General features: G+C 40.5%; 2 protein-coding genes across 3 annotated transcripts in view; one reads left to right on the plus strand and one right to left on the minus strand.

Annotated features, from left to right (window-relative positions):
- The window catches only part of dlgap3 (discs, large (Drosophila) homolog-associated protein 3), a 147,539-nt gene extending 144,403 nt beyond the window's left edge, over positions 1 to 3,136 (plus strand). For both annotated transcript variants that reach the window (XM_055017627.1, XM_055017628.1), the window contains one exon: positions 470 to 3,136. In XM_055017627.1, the coding sequence (XP_054873602.1) occupies positions 470 to 784 (315 nt within the window). In that variant the 3' untranslated portion in view covers positions 785 to 3,136. The remainder of the gene's footprint in view (positions 1 to 469) is intronic.
- Positions 3,137 to 11,779: 8,643 nt separating this feature from the next.
- LOC111572212 (tissue alpha-L-fucosidase) lies at positions 11,780 to 17,153 on the minus strand. Its single transcript, XM_055017629.1, has 8 exons — positions 16,581 to 17,153; positions 16,338 to 16,472; positions 15,146 to 15,283; positions 14,647 to 14,752; positions 14,317 to 14,517; positions 13,671 to 13,861; positions 12,596 to 12,695; positions 11,780 to 12,380 (listed from the first exon to the last, which is right to left on the minus strand). Exons 1-8 carry the CDS (start codon positions 16,919 to 16,921, stop codon positions 12,246 to 12,248), a joined length of 1,347 nt encoding a protein of 448 aa, XP_054873604.1. The 5' UTR covers positions 16,922 to 17,153; the 3' UTR covers positions 11,780 to 12,245.
- Positions 17,154 to 17,555: the final 402 nt, after the last annotated feature.

Genomic DNA, 17,555 nt, shown 5'->3' on the forward strand with positions numbered 1-17,555 from the left:
TACAGAACAGCGAGAGGAACTGAGCTGCCCTGGAGACTTTGGAGTCTAGTGCTAGGTTGTCTGTTAAGTTATTTTCTCTAAAGGTTAGGCTACTCACTGATCAACTACATTTTTGTTAATAACAAACTAACAGTTGTTTCTCTTTTCTTCTTTTCTTTTCACATTACCTTGTTTACCGTTCCTTCTCCCATTTCATTTCCTTTACATCATCCAATGCCAATGCATGCTTGAAATACTTTTTGTTGTTTTGCTTTTTGATGTTTCGGTACATGATTCTTCCACATTTGAATTTCCCCCTCTCTGTTGGTGGTTTTGCCCTTTTGGTTTCTCATTCTCTTTGTGTCTTTTTTTTGCATGGGATCCCTTTTTACACAACCATACAAAACCTCTTTTTTCCCCCCACCACCCAACACAATATATCCACTGTCCGGGTTCATCTTGTATCTACGTCTCACCGTCGCCGGGTCAGGAGGACAAGAAGCTTCCTCCTCCCTTACCAAAGAAGCCAGCGGGCGGGGTGAGTGGCAGCCTCCGGGCCGATAGCGTTAGCGATGGGGGTGCCGGAGGTGGAGGAGGTGGGTCGGGGGGCCTGGTGGTGCCTCGCGTGGGAGGACACACCCTACCCATCAGGGAGAAATCCCTGGACCTCGTGGACCGTCAGAGGACAGAAGCGAGGAGGAGGCTGCTACAGACCAAGCGTACTGCCTCCTTCAGGCAGAACTCTGCCACGGAGAGCGCCGACAGCATCGAGATCTACATCCCCGAAGCCCAGACTCGACTCTGAACGCCAGGCTGAGGTGTCTCCCTCCCACCTCCCTCACTCACCCTCACCCCTGCAAAGCTGGCCTGTGCGCCAATCTCAGCCAATCTTTCTCCGATCCCAGTTTTGGATCTTTAGCGAGTCATTGCTGTTTATGCGCTACTCCCCCTCAGCAATTCCATCAAATTCAGTTATCATACTCATTAAACAAGCAATGACAGCCATGTTAGTGTCTTGAAATTTGGACATTTTACTGACACAGAAGCCTCGACCTAAAACAGTAGCTAGCAATTACTGATGTTTCTAGGTCTCTGGATTTGTTTTTTATTATCATTTTGGCTGACAACAAACAAGAACTAGTCCACTTTTATAACAGTAGTCAGCAGAGGTTCACACAGTAGTAGCATGCCTGTGCGTGTTCACCTAGCACATCTCCATCACTGAAAATTAAGGGCTTAACAGGCACAAGACGTCTGACAGAATCTCCCAGTGTGGATCCCAGATGGGGTTTGCAGCAAAATCAGCTACATGTGACATTCATAGGGTTTCTGAATCACGACGTATCCATTCTCTTCACCGATGCTACCAGTATGGATGAATAAACAGGGATGAATTTCTCAGCATCAGTTTAAATGCCCTTAAAGTCAGATGGTTGGCAAACCCCAAAGAACATCTCCTGAGCATAGTGAGCCAACTACAGCTTGCATCGTAGGCCCAGCTGCCATCTGTCCACACGGGGGGCCCGGTCAGAGAATACGAAACTATTTTTATCTCTTTCATTTTCTCACGCCCCGTGTGTCGGCAGACAACCCTCAGCATTCAGCAGTGAGGCTGTTTGAATGTGCAAGTGCTACTTGTACATAGAGCGCACACTCATGTTTGCCAAAAGGAGTTTTTGCGGTGTAGCATCACAGCCTTGACAGCTAGAGAGCATCACAGACGAGAAAAAAAGAAAAAGGAAAAAAAAAGAGCTGTTTGCTTCTTATGTAGTCTTTCTGAAGTTTCAAGTGTTCAGGGGTGGGGTTTCTGGGAGTTTTTAGGGGAATATATTTTGGGGGGCTTTTCAGGACTTTACTGAGGAAGCCGCCTTTTCACTGTGAGACTATAGCACCACCAAGTGGTCAAATGAGGACACTAACAACAGTGGTCTTTAGAGAGTTCTCTCCACCTCAGTCAGGAATTAACAGACACCCTGATGAAACAGCCATGAAAGATCAGATTCTTTCTAACTTCATTTCAGTTCCTTCCCCTCGACTTGCAGTGTGTTTTCTCGTCACTTGAATAATATTTGAGCGGACTTTCCCATGATGTTTTTATGGATAATTACGAGGGTGGCAAATCACAAAGTAAAAGAGGGAGCACTGCTTAATTTCTTGTGCAGTCCTCAGAATTTCCCACAGCACTGACAACAGAAGGAATGGTTTCTTTGATCAAAAGCAAACAAAAGCAGTCAATCAATGAACAGTAGCTCCCTCCACAACCCTTCCAAAGAGTCATCAAACAGAGGAGCCCATCAGTTGTGAAATAATAGAAAAGAAGCAACTTTATGAGGCTGAGATTATGTAACACTTGATATGAATGGAATAGTGTACGTTTGTTGCACTATGTGTTTCCCGTTCCCTTTATTTACACCCTGAAATCAAACTATCTGGTGTTTCCACAAGTGTAGCATGATTTTCAAAGTTTTAAAGGGATCGTATGCCACAATAGATATTTCTAATTTAAGTATTTAGTATGGATGTTGCATAGATGTTTGTGTGTGAATGCACTGGAATTAATGAAGATGAAGGCTGTGTGTCATGAGGGACACAAGCCCAGTGAATACTAAAAAGTCCAAATCTGCCATTTTGAAGAGAGACAAAAACACTAAATATAAGAATCTTTTAGCATGACCATTTTTGTTTTCTTTTGTAACACTTGGATGGAATGTGTTGGCAAAATGGGATATTTTAATGGGAGATGTATATTTTATAATATAATCTACATTTCTAGATTAGTAGAGATTATCGAGTACAGTATATGTACAAAGAAAGCATATATCAAATGTGAAATACTACAGTATTATTATGATAGATTATAGCATTGTGTGATACTACAGCTGTGTGGCATATCCAGACTCAGTACACGTGAAAAAGAATTTGAAACAATTGTTATTATCTTCAGTTTGTGAGTCAGGTTCACAGGGTATAACTGGCAAGTGTTAATTGCCAAGTGTGATCCTCCTTAGGCCTACTATATATCTGTCTGTGGTTCTAATAACATGTACTGCTGTACCCCCTCCCTGTATTTCCTCTTTAGAACCAACTACATGTGCCTAACCAGCTATATGTGGAGGTTTCCTTTGAACACAGTTTACAACATATATATATATATATATATATATATATATATATATATATATATATATATATATACATATAAAGATATGTAAATAGAAAAGTATGAAATCTGCAGAGAATATTGTTAAAGAAAATGTTTTTATTGTCCTCACACCATCCTTTATCTCCCTCACCTTCACTTGCAATACACATATAAGACTGGTGGATTTTGTTGATGTTAATACTGCATGCTGTATGACAACCTCCTTTGAAAAATTTAGCAGAATCTCATTTTTGACCGATAAAATTTAGATTTTGTAGCCTACAAACCTTTTTTGTGATTGAAGAAAAAACAATAATTATTAGGATTTTACACTGCAGTTATTAAACTGAGTCACTTCTTTGTACAAAGATTACATCCTTGGAGGACAACGATACTGGCATCTTTGGAAACAGCAATCAATGTTTTGATTTGAATCTCAACAGATCAATTTAATAACCTCCATGTAAAACAAGCCGCCCTGGCAATGGGGGGGGGGGGGTCATGTTTAATTCATTTGCAGCAATGTGGGTTGCAGAGCAGTCTTTTATCCCATCATCCTTTCTCCTCCAAACTTGCACCATCTCAGTGGTGTCTGACTCAGCCCTCATCAAACAAAGCACAAAGACCTGCTATAATACTGTTACTCCACTGTGAAGGACTCTTGACTCCACCCTCACAATCCTCAAACCTACATGCGGAGGGATGGCAAGGTCTTTCCATTACGAGTTGGCCTTGAGGGACACCAGGAATCAAAGAAGCTTTGTTGGATATTTATCCACAGTAGCAACTACTACTTCTTCAATTCTCGCTGACTTTCTCCTCTATACTTTTTATCACAAGTTGAGGTGTTAGCCAGCCACCTTGCCTTGAAACAGGTCCATTGCAAACACACTTTTGGTGGTTGTTATTTCCATGTTTTCCTCTTTGTTGAGTATTGTATCAATCCATTGTCCTATATCTGCACAGTATAACCACAGGGGGCCCCAGCACTTGGGTATGTAGATGTACAAACATGATCTGAGCACTTACCAACACAACAGACTACTATGTGAACCCTTTCACCTCTTTGTATAAGTGCAAAACCCCCACGCGGACAGCCAGACGGACAAGTCAACTCCGAGTACCTCAGTTTCTAGCAGCAGTGTCTCCAACCCCGACTCACGCCTCTGTCCTCAGGGGATTCTCTTCAACACCAGACCCTGAGAATACAGGGTCACGTCAGTCCTGCAGGAATCCCGATTGAGGGGGAAATAACTCATCGTTTAAGCTCAGATTCTCTTTTAGCCATTTTTCCGAGTGCAGGAGGCGGTGGCTGAGGCAGCAGCTCAATTGTAGCCGATTTGTGCGCGTGTGTGTGTGCTGTATAACGTGCGTCTGCAACAAACTGGAGCTGGAGGGATGTAGTAGCAGCAGATTTGAGTTTTAATTTGGCATTTCTGTGAGGCAGAGCTGCTCTGGGGGATAAAGTTAAGTATTGAATTAAACCTCAGCAGTAGAAGCTCAGTTTTTCAAGCTAAGTAAAGAGAGCTGTGAGGCTTTGCTGTTCTTGTTTTATTGTTCCCAGCAATATTTAGAACTTGTCCAAAACAATGGCATGGCTTGCAGTTGATCTTCTTTTATAGGAAATATTGAGGTATAGGGATGGCAGAGGTGATGAAGCGGCTATAAATTTACTCAAATTAATACATCATGCAAACATAAGTGCCACTTTCTTGACTGTTTTTCACATTTTACGGTTTGACTTGACTCATTTAATGAAACCACCTCGCCGCTCTCGTTTGCAGTGTTTTAATGACACCTTACTAGACAATTACTGCCACCCACTGTGGATGATTATGCACATTGATTAGCATTTTCTCTGGCTGATTTAGTGGAAGTTCATTAAATATTTGCATTAAATATGAAAACATGTCTAAAAGAGCTGATATCAATGAGATAAAAGTACAGCGGCAGCACAGGACCCCCCTATTAACAGCGAGGCACTTACAGGACGGCTATTGCTGAAAAGCTTTGACCTTATCTAGCATCAGTGTGATTTAATAGAAGTCATAAGGATCATATCTTTAATACTTTACCTTCCACTTTGACTAGACTTTCTTGAAACCTGTTTGTTGATTCTTTTATTCCCTTCTGCCTCCAGAGCAGCTCTCATCAAACAGATGTTGAACTGAAACTCCAATGTGCCTTTAGCACTGAGGTTTAATTCTGTTTGTGCGTGTATGCGTGTGTATTAACACTGTAATGTTGCTTTACAGTACACACACAGCTAACCATGTGGATCAGAGACAACTGAGCAATTACTGTGTAATTAATCTAATAAAAAAATACACAAAAAAAGAATGACACCTTGCCACCGTCACATTTACGAAATGTAAATACCTGTTATCAATGGACATTGCTCTTCTCAATATTACATATATTGTTATTACAATATGATTATTATTAGTATGATTATTGTCATTGAAAGGATTAATTATTGCCATCACTTTCATTATTATAAATGGTGTTGTCAATTATAGCTATGGATAAACATTGTTCTGTATTCAAGGGCGAGTCTTGTGTACAATAACAGAAAAAACTGTTTCATCTATAATGAAAATAAATCGCTGCTACTGAGGAGACGGAGAAGAGGAAAAGCAAACTGACAATAACTCTGGGAAGACATTTTTCTCTGGGATCAATGATGGACACTCCAGAGAGTAGTGAGAGATCACCAAAAGAGGAAAGTAAGCTTTGAACAGATGGATTGAATGGAAGATCCAAACGTAAGACCTTCTTTCTCCATGTGCTTTTATTCCACTCTGAACTCTTAGTGCTGCCAGAGGCAGGAAAACAACACAGACATCAACCCGATACAGATGCTCCACTCTTGGTATTCTTCTCTGTAATGTAGCAAAAATGAAATAGCTCCTACTTCTGTACTCTCTCCACCTCCTCTCCTCCTCCTCCTCTTTCATCCCTTGTATTTCTCACTGAACACCATGATTTTTTTATCACACGGGTTTGATACAGCAAGCTTTTCTGTCTTTAAGCTCAGCTTTGTTCTTGAGTTCTCTTGTTTTATACACATTCGATTCAGTGCCAAGACAGCATATTGTACATACAAACATGAGATGCTTTTCTTTTTTCTCTTCTAAAATGAATTGACTGGACCATATAGCAATAGAGATGCCATAAGATAGAAACTTTTCATGATGCCACTACTGGATACACATGATGCATGAGAACACACCGGTGACGGTGAGACTGCAATCTGGCAACCCGCTGGACAGCAAGTGGAGGACGACGCACAGTGTAAATCATGATTCTGTTTGTTGTGTTGTGGTTCTCATTTTGTACATACAAATTAATTTATTGATCTCGTATGTTTTATGGATCTAGATGTGTCAAAAGAAGCACGTCTGATAGCGCTGAAGCCCAGAGAGATGGCACACTGTGACGTGGTTTACCCCAACACAGAATGTAACACTGTCAATGTTGTCAAAACATTTTCTAATGGCTAATATTATTACTATTAATATGATTATTATAAAGCTATTTTAGCGAGTTAAATGAGAGGGTGCTGCGTCTCCTTTGTCTTTCTTGTGTGTCAATTCTTTGACTCCGCCGAATGTTTTGACCACTGAGAAACAGCGGTGGAGTTTATGTGACAATCTGTGTTGGTTTGTCTGTGAGCAACGTTACTCAAAAACAGACTAATGATTTGGATTACATTTTCAGAGAAGGTCAGAAATGACACAAGACCAGCTGACTAGATTTTGGCAGTGATGCAGCTTATAGCCTGGATCTATGGGTTTGTTAAGGATTTCTGTATCATTGCGAGATAACAGCACGATCACATGATTGCAATCCTACTACAAATCCACCGCTGCGGACTTATCGGGAGTTTCCCATCCAAACCAATACAAGGAACAACTGATTAAATTGTTGGGGTGTTTCTGAGTCCCATCAATTCCCGCCACCAGCTACATATTTAGGTCACATGATTCGGTACCCGTACATAACGTACACATGCATAACACACGCCTGTGCTCAGCGCAAGGTCATTTTGTTTGTGCCGTGATATCTGCCATGGCTTTTTTCAAGATTTCAGCCATCAGAAATGATACAATGACTGAGTCTGATAGTCTTTGACTATGCATTGGAAAGTCCTTATAATGGACAATCCCACTTAAACGTCCCATATTGTGTCCCTTTTTAGCAATGTAATCAAAGTCCTGCATGTCCTGTGTTTCATTTTTTGACTCAAAATACTGTAAAGATGATTACTTTCACCATGACTGTATAAGTCCTAGTTTTAGGGGTGTTTGAAAAAGGCTGTTTTGCTCTTTAAACCAGTGAATTGCAGGTGTTCCTGCCCTCTTCAGGAAGAATAGACTATCTTCACCTGTGACTGACAGCCAGAGCGGTCAGCTATTTGATGTGGAGGCCTTGAGGAACGGCGTTAAGTAATCACCTTTATATCTTAACAACTTCTCATTTACAACCACCACAGAATATAATTTAACAATGGACTTTCACCCTTTGGGAAATTTGAAGAATCCTGAACAGAAATTTATGGAAGAATTTCATACTGACACAATGATGGCTATGTGACATGTTTGTCCCTCCCCTTCCCTCAAAAAGCCAATTATCTGCTTTCTAACAGCTGAACCAAGATGCATCCAGCCAATCATGTTCTTACATTGATGTAAGCTTTTTGCAGTGAAACTGTGTGCATGTGAAGTAGAGGTGTAACTGCAGGAGAAAACACTTTAGAAACCTTGTTCTGAGGCAAAGTCACAAAATCCTTTTAAAGTTTTTTTTTTAATAAGATTTGACTGGTGATTAGATACAAGCAGTATTTATGTTCAATTTTGGTTCTCCTCCCATTCATTTAGAGAGGAGCATGGTCTTGTCACATTCGCAAGATTTAAGCCAAGTGGCGAGACTTGCCTAGAAGGGCTTTGCTATAATTTTAAAACAGATCTGTACATCAAATGCATAACTATCTTAAATAGGACTAATTTGCAATGGAATTTCCAAATCCAAAAACATGACTGACTCAAGGTAGTTTCTTTAAGCAAACTAACTAAAATGACTGAAAATGTCCTCATTCCTGAATATTTAAAGCAAGCAACTTTAACTAACTTAAGGTTTTGTACTGAAAATATGTGGTAAAACATAAGAAGCAGGTACCTTGGTGGGTTACCTAGTTGAGCCTATAAAGCTGCTGGCTGTATAACGGGATGTTTAAGGACACTACATGTAAGTGGCATCAGCTGTCTCATGTAACTCTTGGCAAGAACGCCAGTACGATCATTTCTGTTTCTAACAACCTGATGATATTTTCAGAGCTTTTATGACACTCATGCCAGTGGAGTAAAATGATTGCTTCTGTCAACGTCATTTTCTGCCATTTCACCTTAAATGAAGCTTTTCTAATGTGGTAGTATTCCCTCACACCATTGGTGATAACATCGTTTAGACCAGGGGTAGCCAACATAGTGCCCGCGGGCACCTGGTTGCCTGCAGAGACCATGTGAGTTGCCGGAGACACGTTCTAAAAATAACACTAGTCACCATGAAATTCCTTATAAAAAGAGAGAGTTGCTGTTCTTTTTAAATCAAAAATACTTACATTAATGCAGATTTTAAATTACAATATTTATTTGATTTAAAAAAAAAAAAAAAATTAAAAAAATGTCTTCGGTGTAAGTGAACTTTGACCTTGTCCGAGTCAAAGTTCACTGCGCATGTCAAACCACCACGTCACTCTGCGGAAGCGTCCGGGCGCAGACACTTTGGGAAGCTAGATGTGGTTTTTACCCCCAAAACATGACAGAGAAGTGAAAGAGAAAACACTATTTTCACCATGACTGGGAGGAAGAGTTGTTTTTCACGACAGTGAAAGATAAATGTATGTGTCCTATTTGCGGGGCGACTATTGCGACGGCAAAGCGGCACAATGTGGAGAGACGGTACTTTAGCCGCTACAAAGCTTCCATGCTAACTAGCCACCTGGTAGCACATAGACTGTATGCGCACTACGAACAGGAAAACCCGGGACTTAAAGACAGCTTTGACGTCTACGGGACTCCCTCCATGACGGGTCGCCATGCAGGCTTCAATGTACGATGCAGAGGGGATCCAGACTTCCCAACATTCCTACATTACCACTGCATCATTCACCAGCAGGACATATGTATGTACAAAAGTGGCCGGATTTGATCATGTGATGACTCGTGTCGTGAAGATCATAAATGGCTCCAAAGCCAAACAACCAGGACATTGAAGGTGCTGCTGGAGGAGCTGTTAGCTGAACATGGTGACCTGTTACTACACACAGAAACCCCATGGATCAGCAGGGGACCAGTTTTGCAGCGTTTTTTGTCACTGTTGGCCGAAATCAAAGAGTTGATGCAATCCAAAGGGGAAGACACCTTGTTGCTTGAGGACACTGAGTGGATTCTTGCCCTGGCATTTTTAACGGACATCACTGGGAAACTGAACCATCTGAACTGTGAGCTGCAAGGTAAAGGTAAGACATGATAAGCTCTGCAATGCCAGGCTTCCCACTAACACATTTACAGACAAAGAAAGAGGTAACATGTTGTCATTCAGAACACCGTGTCGTTATACAAAAATTTGAAAAATAATTAGTTGAAAACATGTAATGATTTATTATGATCTGTTAAAAATGTTGCAATGCTGGTGAAAAATGCTGGTGATAGGATTCATTTCAAAATGTGAAAGAGTTGATTTTTTTTCTTACATAACTGATAATTTGTACAAACATGGGACAGAGTTCATGAATTGTTCAAAAATGTTACAAAAGTAGTGGTTTGCACAATTGAAGCATGATTTGATGACAGTTAATGATTTTCTAAAAATGTTAGAAGTGACAATTTGCACAGAAATGTAACTGGTGTGATTTTGAACAAAATGCTGCAAATATGCTGATTCATACAAAACTGCCAAGAAAGATATTTACCAAAGTTTCAGAGATGGGATACCTCTGACTTTTAAATATTGGAACAGATTTCCATATATGCGTGTGTTTCCTACCGTCATTGTTGTGGAAGTCGTTGTTAATAATTATTGCAAGGAATAATTAACATAAATGTGATCAGTCTTTTTACATATTATTTTCATTATTTTTATTATTGTTTAAAGATGATGGCACAAGTTTGCTATTGAGGAAGTTTGTATCAAACAAGGTGCCCTTCGTACTACTCAGTACCCTTGAAGTTGCTCTCAGGTTCAAAAAGGTTGGTGACCCCTGGTTCAGACGAACCTCATGGATGAGTCACTTTTTAGATGGACATTTTTTTGCAGTGCTGCTGTATTAACCTCGATGCCATGCAGCAAAAATGCAAAGTAGAGGTCAAAGAGGAGGATTTTTCCAAACAGAATTTACATTTTTTTTGTGTGTTCCTCTCAGCCTGGAGAAATTTACAATGCAAATATCAAGCAGGCTACATACACATATTAGGAAAGGGTAAAAGAGGGGACAGAGAACAATTTAGTGCTGGTATTCTGACTCAAATGCTCGATCCCCGTGGGTATTCTCTTCCCAGACAGGTCTAAACTCGGAATGACACTGATGGGATATTTTTGTCCATTCCCACTACAGCAACTGCTACTTAATATAAGCGCCCAGCTGAGATTTAAAAACATGTAGCAGTAACCTCAAGGTAAAAGAAGCAGGTTACAGTCAAAGGTCAACAGTTAGTAAAATATGAAAGTGGGGGTGGTGAATGAGAATGAACTCCTGAGGCACTTTAGGGCATTGCTGGAAATAGAAGTGCTAACAAGTGCTGAATAAAAAAATCAAAACGGTCATCCAGTGGTGGCCATGTCATCCTGCTCCCATTGGACCATAATGTGCAGCAAAAAAAAAAAATTGGTTATTCACTCATACTTGTGTGTGAAAAGCACTCTAAAAGTGTGTACATGTCAACTGAGACTATAGAAGTTCGCGTACTGTTTTTTAAGAGTCTCAGCACAACATGGCAGCAAGAAACAAGTCCCTGAAGTGATAAGGGTTGATTAACTTGCCATCTACCAGATTAGGGAACAACTGTACCGGTCATTGCAAGATGATGTGCTCTACTTTAATGTAAGCATGCTACTTTGCAGAAAAATATGGTTTACTTTTCATTAGTTAAACAATGTTAGCAGCTTGTAAAGACTTTAGGATGCGCAATCTGTAAAAATAATAAGCTCTGAACCAGCACATTGTTCTTAGTGGCCAATTGTTATGAATTGTAGAAAATACAGGATTAATTCTTTTCAGTGTACTGGAACCCACACGAGATTCCCAATGATCATCGCATCACAGAAACCTCACCACCAAAACGACTTTGTGAAAAAGCACCTATTGTAGGACAGATCAGCCTTCAGCTTCACCATTAACAGCGGTTTGCTCAGGGGATTGATGAGGACTTTACCCACAGTGTCATTCTACATGCAAGCAGCCTAAGAATTTGCACACTGGACAAGCTATGGAAGCTGTGTTTGAAAATATAACACCTTATTGTCAGAACTGTAATGTTATTCAGGACTCATATCGGTTCTCTGCATCAACAAGTACCCAAATGTAATTGCTTATCCTTGACAAAATGTGCTGTCACAGTGCATCCCATAACAAATAGTAAAAGAACTTTGCTGCTTGACCTTGCTTTACTGGATTTTAATTCTTCACAAACCCAACAAGCTAAAAATCAAACAAAGCAACAATATTTTTTAAAAAACTTTTTTTTAAAAGTGTTTTGTATGCAAATTATTCATTTTCAAAACAAACTGGTCAAATAATGAATTTTCTCTAAAAAGCAATTTGACAATTGAGAAACTGCCAGAAGAGTTGCAAAGGCTGAGCAGGAGGCTCCACTTTTCATCAACAATCATGCAATTTTAAAAAACATACAATTACAAAGCAGGGACACATTCAAATTTTAGTCCTCAGAGCAACAAAGGAATCATTGAAAAGGAGTGTTCCATTATTTCATTGTGGCAAAAATACTTAGCTATTACACAAGCGTCGCTTCAGTGATTGTGCAGAAGTTTTCCCATTCCCCTACCTGAGTTTACCAAATTCTAAACATTCAATCATACAGAGATTCAACACTTTCAGTGTTAAGGCTCACTGGACATCTTCCAGTTTGAGTGTCCACACCTGAGCAGGAATATAAGGCAGCTCAGGCAGGAGGACAGTGAGGCCAGCATCAGGATGGACTGGGGACCATGATAAGGACGTAGGATCTCCCAACAATGTCACCTGGACAAGAGGCAAACATTCTCATTTACATTTCATATATGATGGTAAATGAATAGTCACTGAGCTGATTGTAAAACTGTAGACAGAGAGTATCTCAACTCCTCTATTCAATCTATTGTCTTTGCAGTAACCAAACTTAATTGTATTTTTAGTGAGGCTCTACTGCTGAGTTTTTGCAATCTGTGAAGACAACACAGACAGCACTGTACCTTTACCTTAGTGCTTGGTGATGTTTTAGGTTCCAGCAGTTGGACTGCAGGCTTTGGGGGTTTGGTTGTTATGAAGACATAAACAGTGGTTCCCTTAGATGTATACCTACAATGATGGAGACAATAATTGCATTATAGATTATTTGATTAATAAACACGATAACAGTAAGTTTAATCCTACACTCAAGCCTGAAGCTACATCCATACTGATTGTTTTTTTGTTTTAAAATGTAGAACATTTGCAGTGTTTACACGCTGTATCCACAAACCTTCGACATTTTTTTTAAGACCACTCACATAAAGACTTTTTAACACGCTGCTGTCTCTGGTTCAGTTTGAAAACTCCAGGATTGTATTTTAGTATGGACAGTCAGAAACTGAGGCCACCTCCCTGAGCCTGATTCTGTCGGAGGTGTCTTCTGGTTAAAAGACTTTTCCTTCCCACTGTTTCCAAGTGCTTGCTGAAAAGGAAATCATTACCTTCACTGACTTTCTTTCTATCACATTGCAAAGTGTTGACATTACTGTATGAAGTCAACCGATATTAGTTATGTTGTGAATTGGTGCTATATAAATTTAGTTGAACTGAATATCGTAAAACAAGGACACGGGTAGGTGGATGATTGGAAGTAAGATTAATTCAACATTGATTATGATCGATAGACCTTGCGGCTTTTGTTGTCTATGACAGCAACTATTGTGAAGTTAATTTCAGCATTGTATAATGCTATGACTTCCTACATGTACAGGTGGCAAGTTACTGCACAAAAAATCTTGTTTTGTTTTTTTCTTTGTTTTTTTTACAACAAGCAGCCAGCTCTCGGCCTCTTGTTTGGCTTGTGCATTCCCAGCGTATGTTATTATGACTGTGTGTCACATTACATCCATATTCAGATGTGTTTGTGTGGGTGGAAATGATCTTTGTAATGAGTCTAACACACAGATATCCTTTTGTTTTTTAAAACAGTATTTTAAAAAGCGTTGGGCTGTGGATTCAGTCTCAAACTTCCATGTGTCTCTACATCACATTGTTTTTGAAAATGGTGAATGTAAAAAGCAAACTTGGCATGAAAACACTCACCAGACTGGTACAGTGCTGTTTTCGGTCTGCACCCTCCAAGGTTTGGAGGCATAGATGGCCTCTCCGTTGATCTCCAGCCAGGCTCCAACACTCCTGAGCCTCTCCTCAAACACAGCAGGGATCATGCCATCAGGTGTGGGACCCACATTGAGAAGGTAGTTACCCCCAAGAGCCACAGTCTGGACCAGATCCTGGAACAAAGCAACAGCAGACAAAAGCGGAAGCAGTCAGCCACTGGGGAAAGGTCCCAATCAAACTATTGGTATTACTTACAGTCAAGACCAGATGAGTAACAGAATGTGGGCTCATTATGAGCACAGCTTAAGCTTTGGTCAGTATTGTCTGGACAGTGATGACACAATCAAGGTGTAGCTTCACAAAAATAAAATGTGAGTGAAAGGATCAACAAATTGACTAATTAAAATAAAACTTCTAAGACAAGGGGAAAAGTGAGACATTAGAATAAAAGGGAAATAAAGAATTAAAATGAATTAAAAATGGCTTCTATGGTAGATTTAAAGGTTGGCACAACATAGCCAGTACAATTACAAAAATGTGTCCAGGTGAGAACAATTAAAAGCAACTACCTTTTCAGATTAAGTAGTCAATTATAAAAAAGAAATACTATCTGCAGCTGTATCCTCACCTCAATAATGGTGGGTAGGTCCATAAGTTCCTTCATCTTCATGTTTCGACGGTAACCCCAGGAGAGAGTGTCCACAGACGTGCATTTCTCCCACTTGTGTTTGGGCAGTTTGCCTGGAGTATACTTGTCTTCACAGTTATAGTAGCCCCCATGTTTACAGGCACAGCCTGCTCCCCATCGGTCGTTGGTCACAATGGTATCCTACACCAGAGGAGGCAGATCTGGTCAGTCAGTGTAACTATTCTGAAACAACGCACAGTTTAATATTTTAAAGCAATGTAATCTGCACTATTCTTCCATAGTAACACGTTGTTTCCTTAGAAGACGTACTTTAACAGGGCTGTCATTGTAGAGCCAGGCCAGGAGTTCAGTGGAGTTCCAGTAGGTATCAGGTGCTTCCCAGTCTCCATCAGACCAGATCACCTCAGGTCGGTACCTGCAAGGCAAAAGTGCAAACAATGTAACAATTATGCTGTGCTCTCATACAGGCACTTGCCAATATGGTAAATGGCGCTTTACTATACCTGAAACGACACTCAAAGCACTTTACATTATACATCACATTCACCCATTCACACACTGATGGCGGAAGCTGCCATGCAAGGCGCTAACCACAACCCATCAGGAGCAGTTAGGGGTTCGGTGTCTTGCTTAGGGACACCTCGACATGAGCTCTCCAGGCCAGGATTGAACCAGTAACCCTCCGGTTACAAGACAGCCACTCTACCCACTGAGCCATGCTGCCCCATATAACTATGTCTGATTACAGTGTGTGCAGAATAAAACAGACAATGCAAATAGCTGATGCAGTAATTTGAGCACTACAGACCTGACAACCATGTTATAAATCTCTGGAAGGAGTTTATGCAACACAAACTCCTGCGTTTTGAAGCCATTCTTCTTGTCGTTCAGATAGAGAGGGTGGAACCACTCGTACAAGGAGTTGTAGAGTCCATAGTGCAATGACCTAATGAGACAATAACACAAGACAAGACTCATGAGACCATGCCATTACTGCAGAAAGGCTAACAAGCAAAATACAGGCCCCACAACAAAAAAAATCCAGGTTTCTTGACATGTTACAGTAAAGAAAAATATAATAATGCAGCATTTAGAATATTCAGTGTAATTCAGACTGTAGTCAATTTCTCTTAAACTGAAAGTCTGTATAGATCTGTGTATGGAACTCACTGAAATCATTTTGATGCAGCATAACATATGAACAGGGGTGGTGTAGCACTAGAAATGTGGTCAGTAGCCCTGAGCAGTGACCACATGACAGTAACTAACAGTAGAAACACTAAACTTATTCCTTTTTATAAGGTTTGTATCAGTGCAGTTTCTCATCTACAACCAATAGATTAATATTAATTCTAGGAATATATTTTATCTAAATGACTACGGATGTGTGAAGTGTGTGTGTGTAGCAACTTGGGAAGCCTCCTTAACATGTGAGTGCAGAGTGAACATCATGCATCAGTTTTTTACTACCAAATTTCAGCCTCTCACAAACTTTGACAGGATAAAGCAGGTAAAGCTAATAAATGACCGTAGGGATGGATTTCATCCATTTTACTACATTTAAATGAAAAAATAATCAAGAAATCCAAACCAAAAAAATGTTAAAATTCTAACAGGCATATTATCTGATCATGCAAATAAGCATTGGGTGGTAACACAGGATGACTGAACAACTGGTGATCTGCAGTAATAGTACCACAGAAGGAAGCCAGGAGTCACAGTAACTGGATAAGTGATGCTTTCGTTTGTTGAGCTGATGTGCTTAAGCTGCAGAAAATGTTGTAGGATAGAAGGAGAAAGAGGCAGGGACTTCATGTTATAAATTACATGCACAATCTAAATGAAGGAATGGTGTAGAGTTACATCGAAGCCATGTGAAGGCTTTATTGTCAAGGAAAAAAAATATCTTTGCATTATGTATCAAAGACTAAAACTCTTGTTTACCAGCAACAACAACAACAATACCCTGAGCTTCATAATTGTACATCTAGAGGACCCACCTGCTGCGCACAGCCTCTCCCAGATCTCCCACTAGGTCCCTGTGAGGACCAGTATCAACAGAATTCCAGTTCCAGGAGCTTGGAGAGCCCCAGTTAGTAAATCCTTCATGGTGTTTCGCAGTCAGGACAACATATCTGCAATGAAAACAATGTAGAAAGTGAGTTATTCAATCAAAGCACATGCATTTCAATTATGGACCTGTGCTCTATGAAAACATGCAGCGACAGACAGAAGCAACTCACTTTGCACCAGAAGCTTTAAAAATGTCTGCCCACTCCTCTGGGTCGAAGAACTGAGCGTGAAACTGAGGCGCAAACTCTGGGTAGCTGAACCCAGGTGGGTAGTTCTTGGTCATGTAGTTGACACAGCTCTGGTCCGGAGGCTGCTGACCCTGCCAGTGCCACCAGAACCACTCACTGCCGAACCCGGGCACAGAAAACACCCCCCAGTGGATGAAAATACCCAGCTTGGCTTCGTCGTACCATGAGGGCAGCGGCCTGGCGTCCAAACTCTCCCAGTCCGGAGTGAACCGAGCCGAGGTTTGAGCTGCAAAAGCAATGACGAGGAGGGAAACAGGTAGCATGTTTACAGCAGCTCAGTCCACCTGGAACTTCTGCTGCTGTTAGCACGACGTAGTGCTACAAGCGAATTCAGTAAATTAACAGTTAATACTAGTTAACGTTGTCTCCAAAAACTGTTAAGTTAATAAGACCATGATAATGTCGAACGGCTCCAATGACAGCTCAACTAGAAGCAGGTTTCACTGTTTGTTATGACCCATCATATGACTGCAATCACGTGAACTTTTACTTCTTCTGCTGCTGCTGCCGCCGCCGCCACTTCTTCTTCTCTCTTTTTTTTCCTATTGGACTGCACACATCCTAAAGGTGCACACCGCCACCTGCTGTTCAAGACTATGAATTTACTGTTTCTTTTGCTGTGTCACCAATACAAAGTGCATTCTTTCCTTTTTATTTTCAATTACGACTTTAATTACCAGGCATACATTACACATGCTTGTCAGTTGTGGAAAACAAATCCTAATAAGAAATTATTGTGGCATCATTTGCTGGATACGTTTCCAGGGGCATAACTAATTTTAGTCATGGATGTCAAGTACAAATATAGCAATAATCTGCCACTAAATAACTAAATTCCTTGAAATAACTACTGAAGACATGGCCTTATATTGTTCTCAATGATAGATACAGGCCTAA

The sequence above is a fragment of the Amphiprion ocellaris genome, chromosome 15, assembly GCF_022539595.1.
Source record: "Amphiprion ocellaris isolate individual 3 ecotype Okinawa chromosome 15, ASM2253959v1, whole genome shotgun sequence".
Classification (NCBI taxonomy): Eukaryota; Metazoa; Chordata; class Actinopteri; family Pomacentridae; genus Amphiprion; species Amphiprion ocellaris.

Excerpts from the sequence above, each read along its gene's own strand:
- LOC111572212 (XM_055017629.1), bottom strand. The coding sequence starts at position 16,921 with ATGCTACCTGTTTCCCTCCTCGTCATTGCTTTTGCAGCTCAAACCTCG. Across the intron at positions 13,862-14,316 it reads ACCTACCCACCATTATTGAG|GATCTGGTCCAGACTGTGGC; the intron begins GTGAGGATACAG and ends GCTTTGTTCCAG. Across the intron at positions 12,381-12,595 it reads AAACATCACCAAGCACTAAG|GTGACATTGTTGGGAGATCC; the intron begins GTAAAGGTACAG and ends CCTCTTGTCCAG.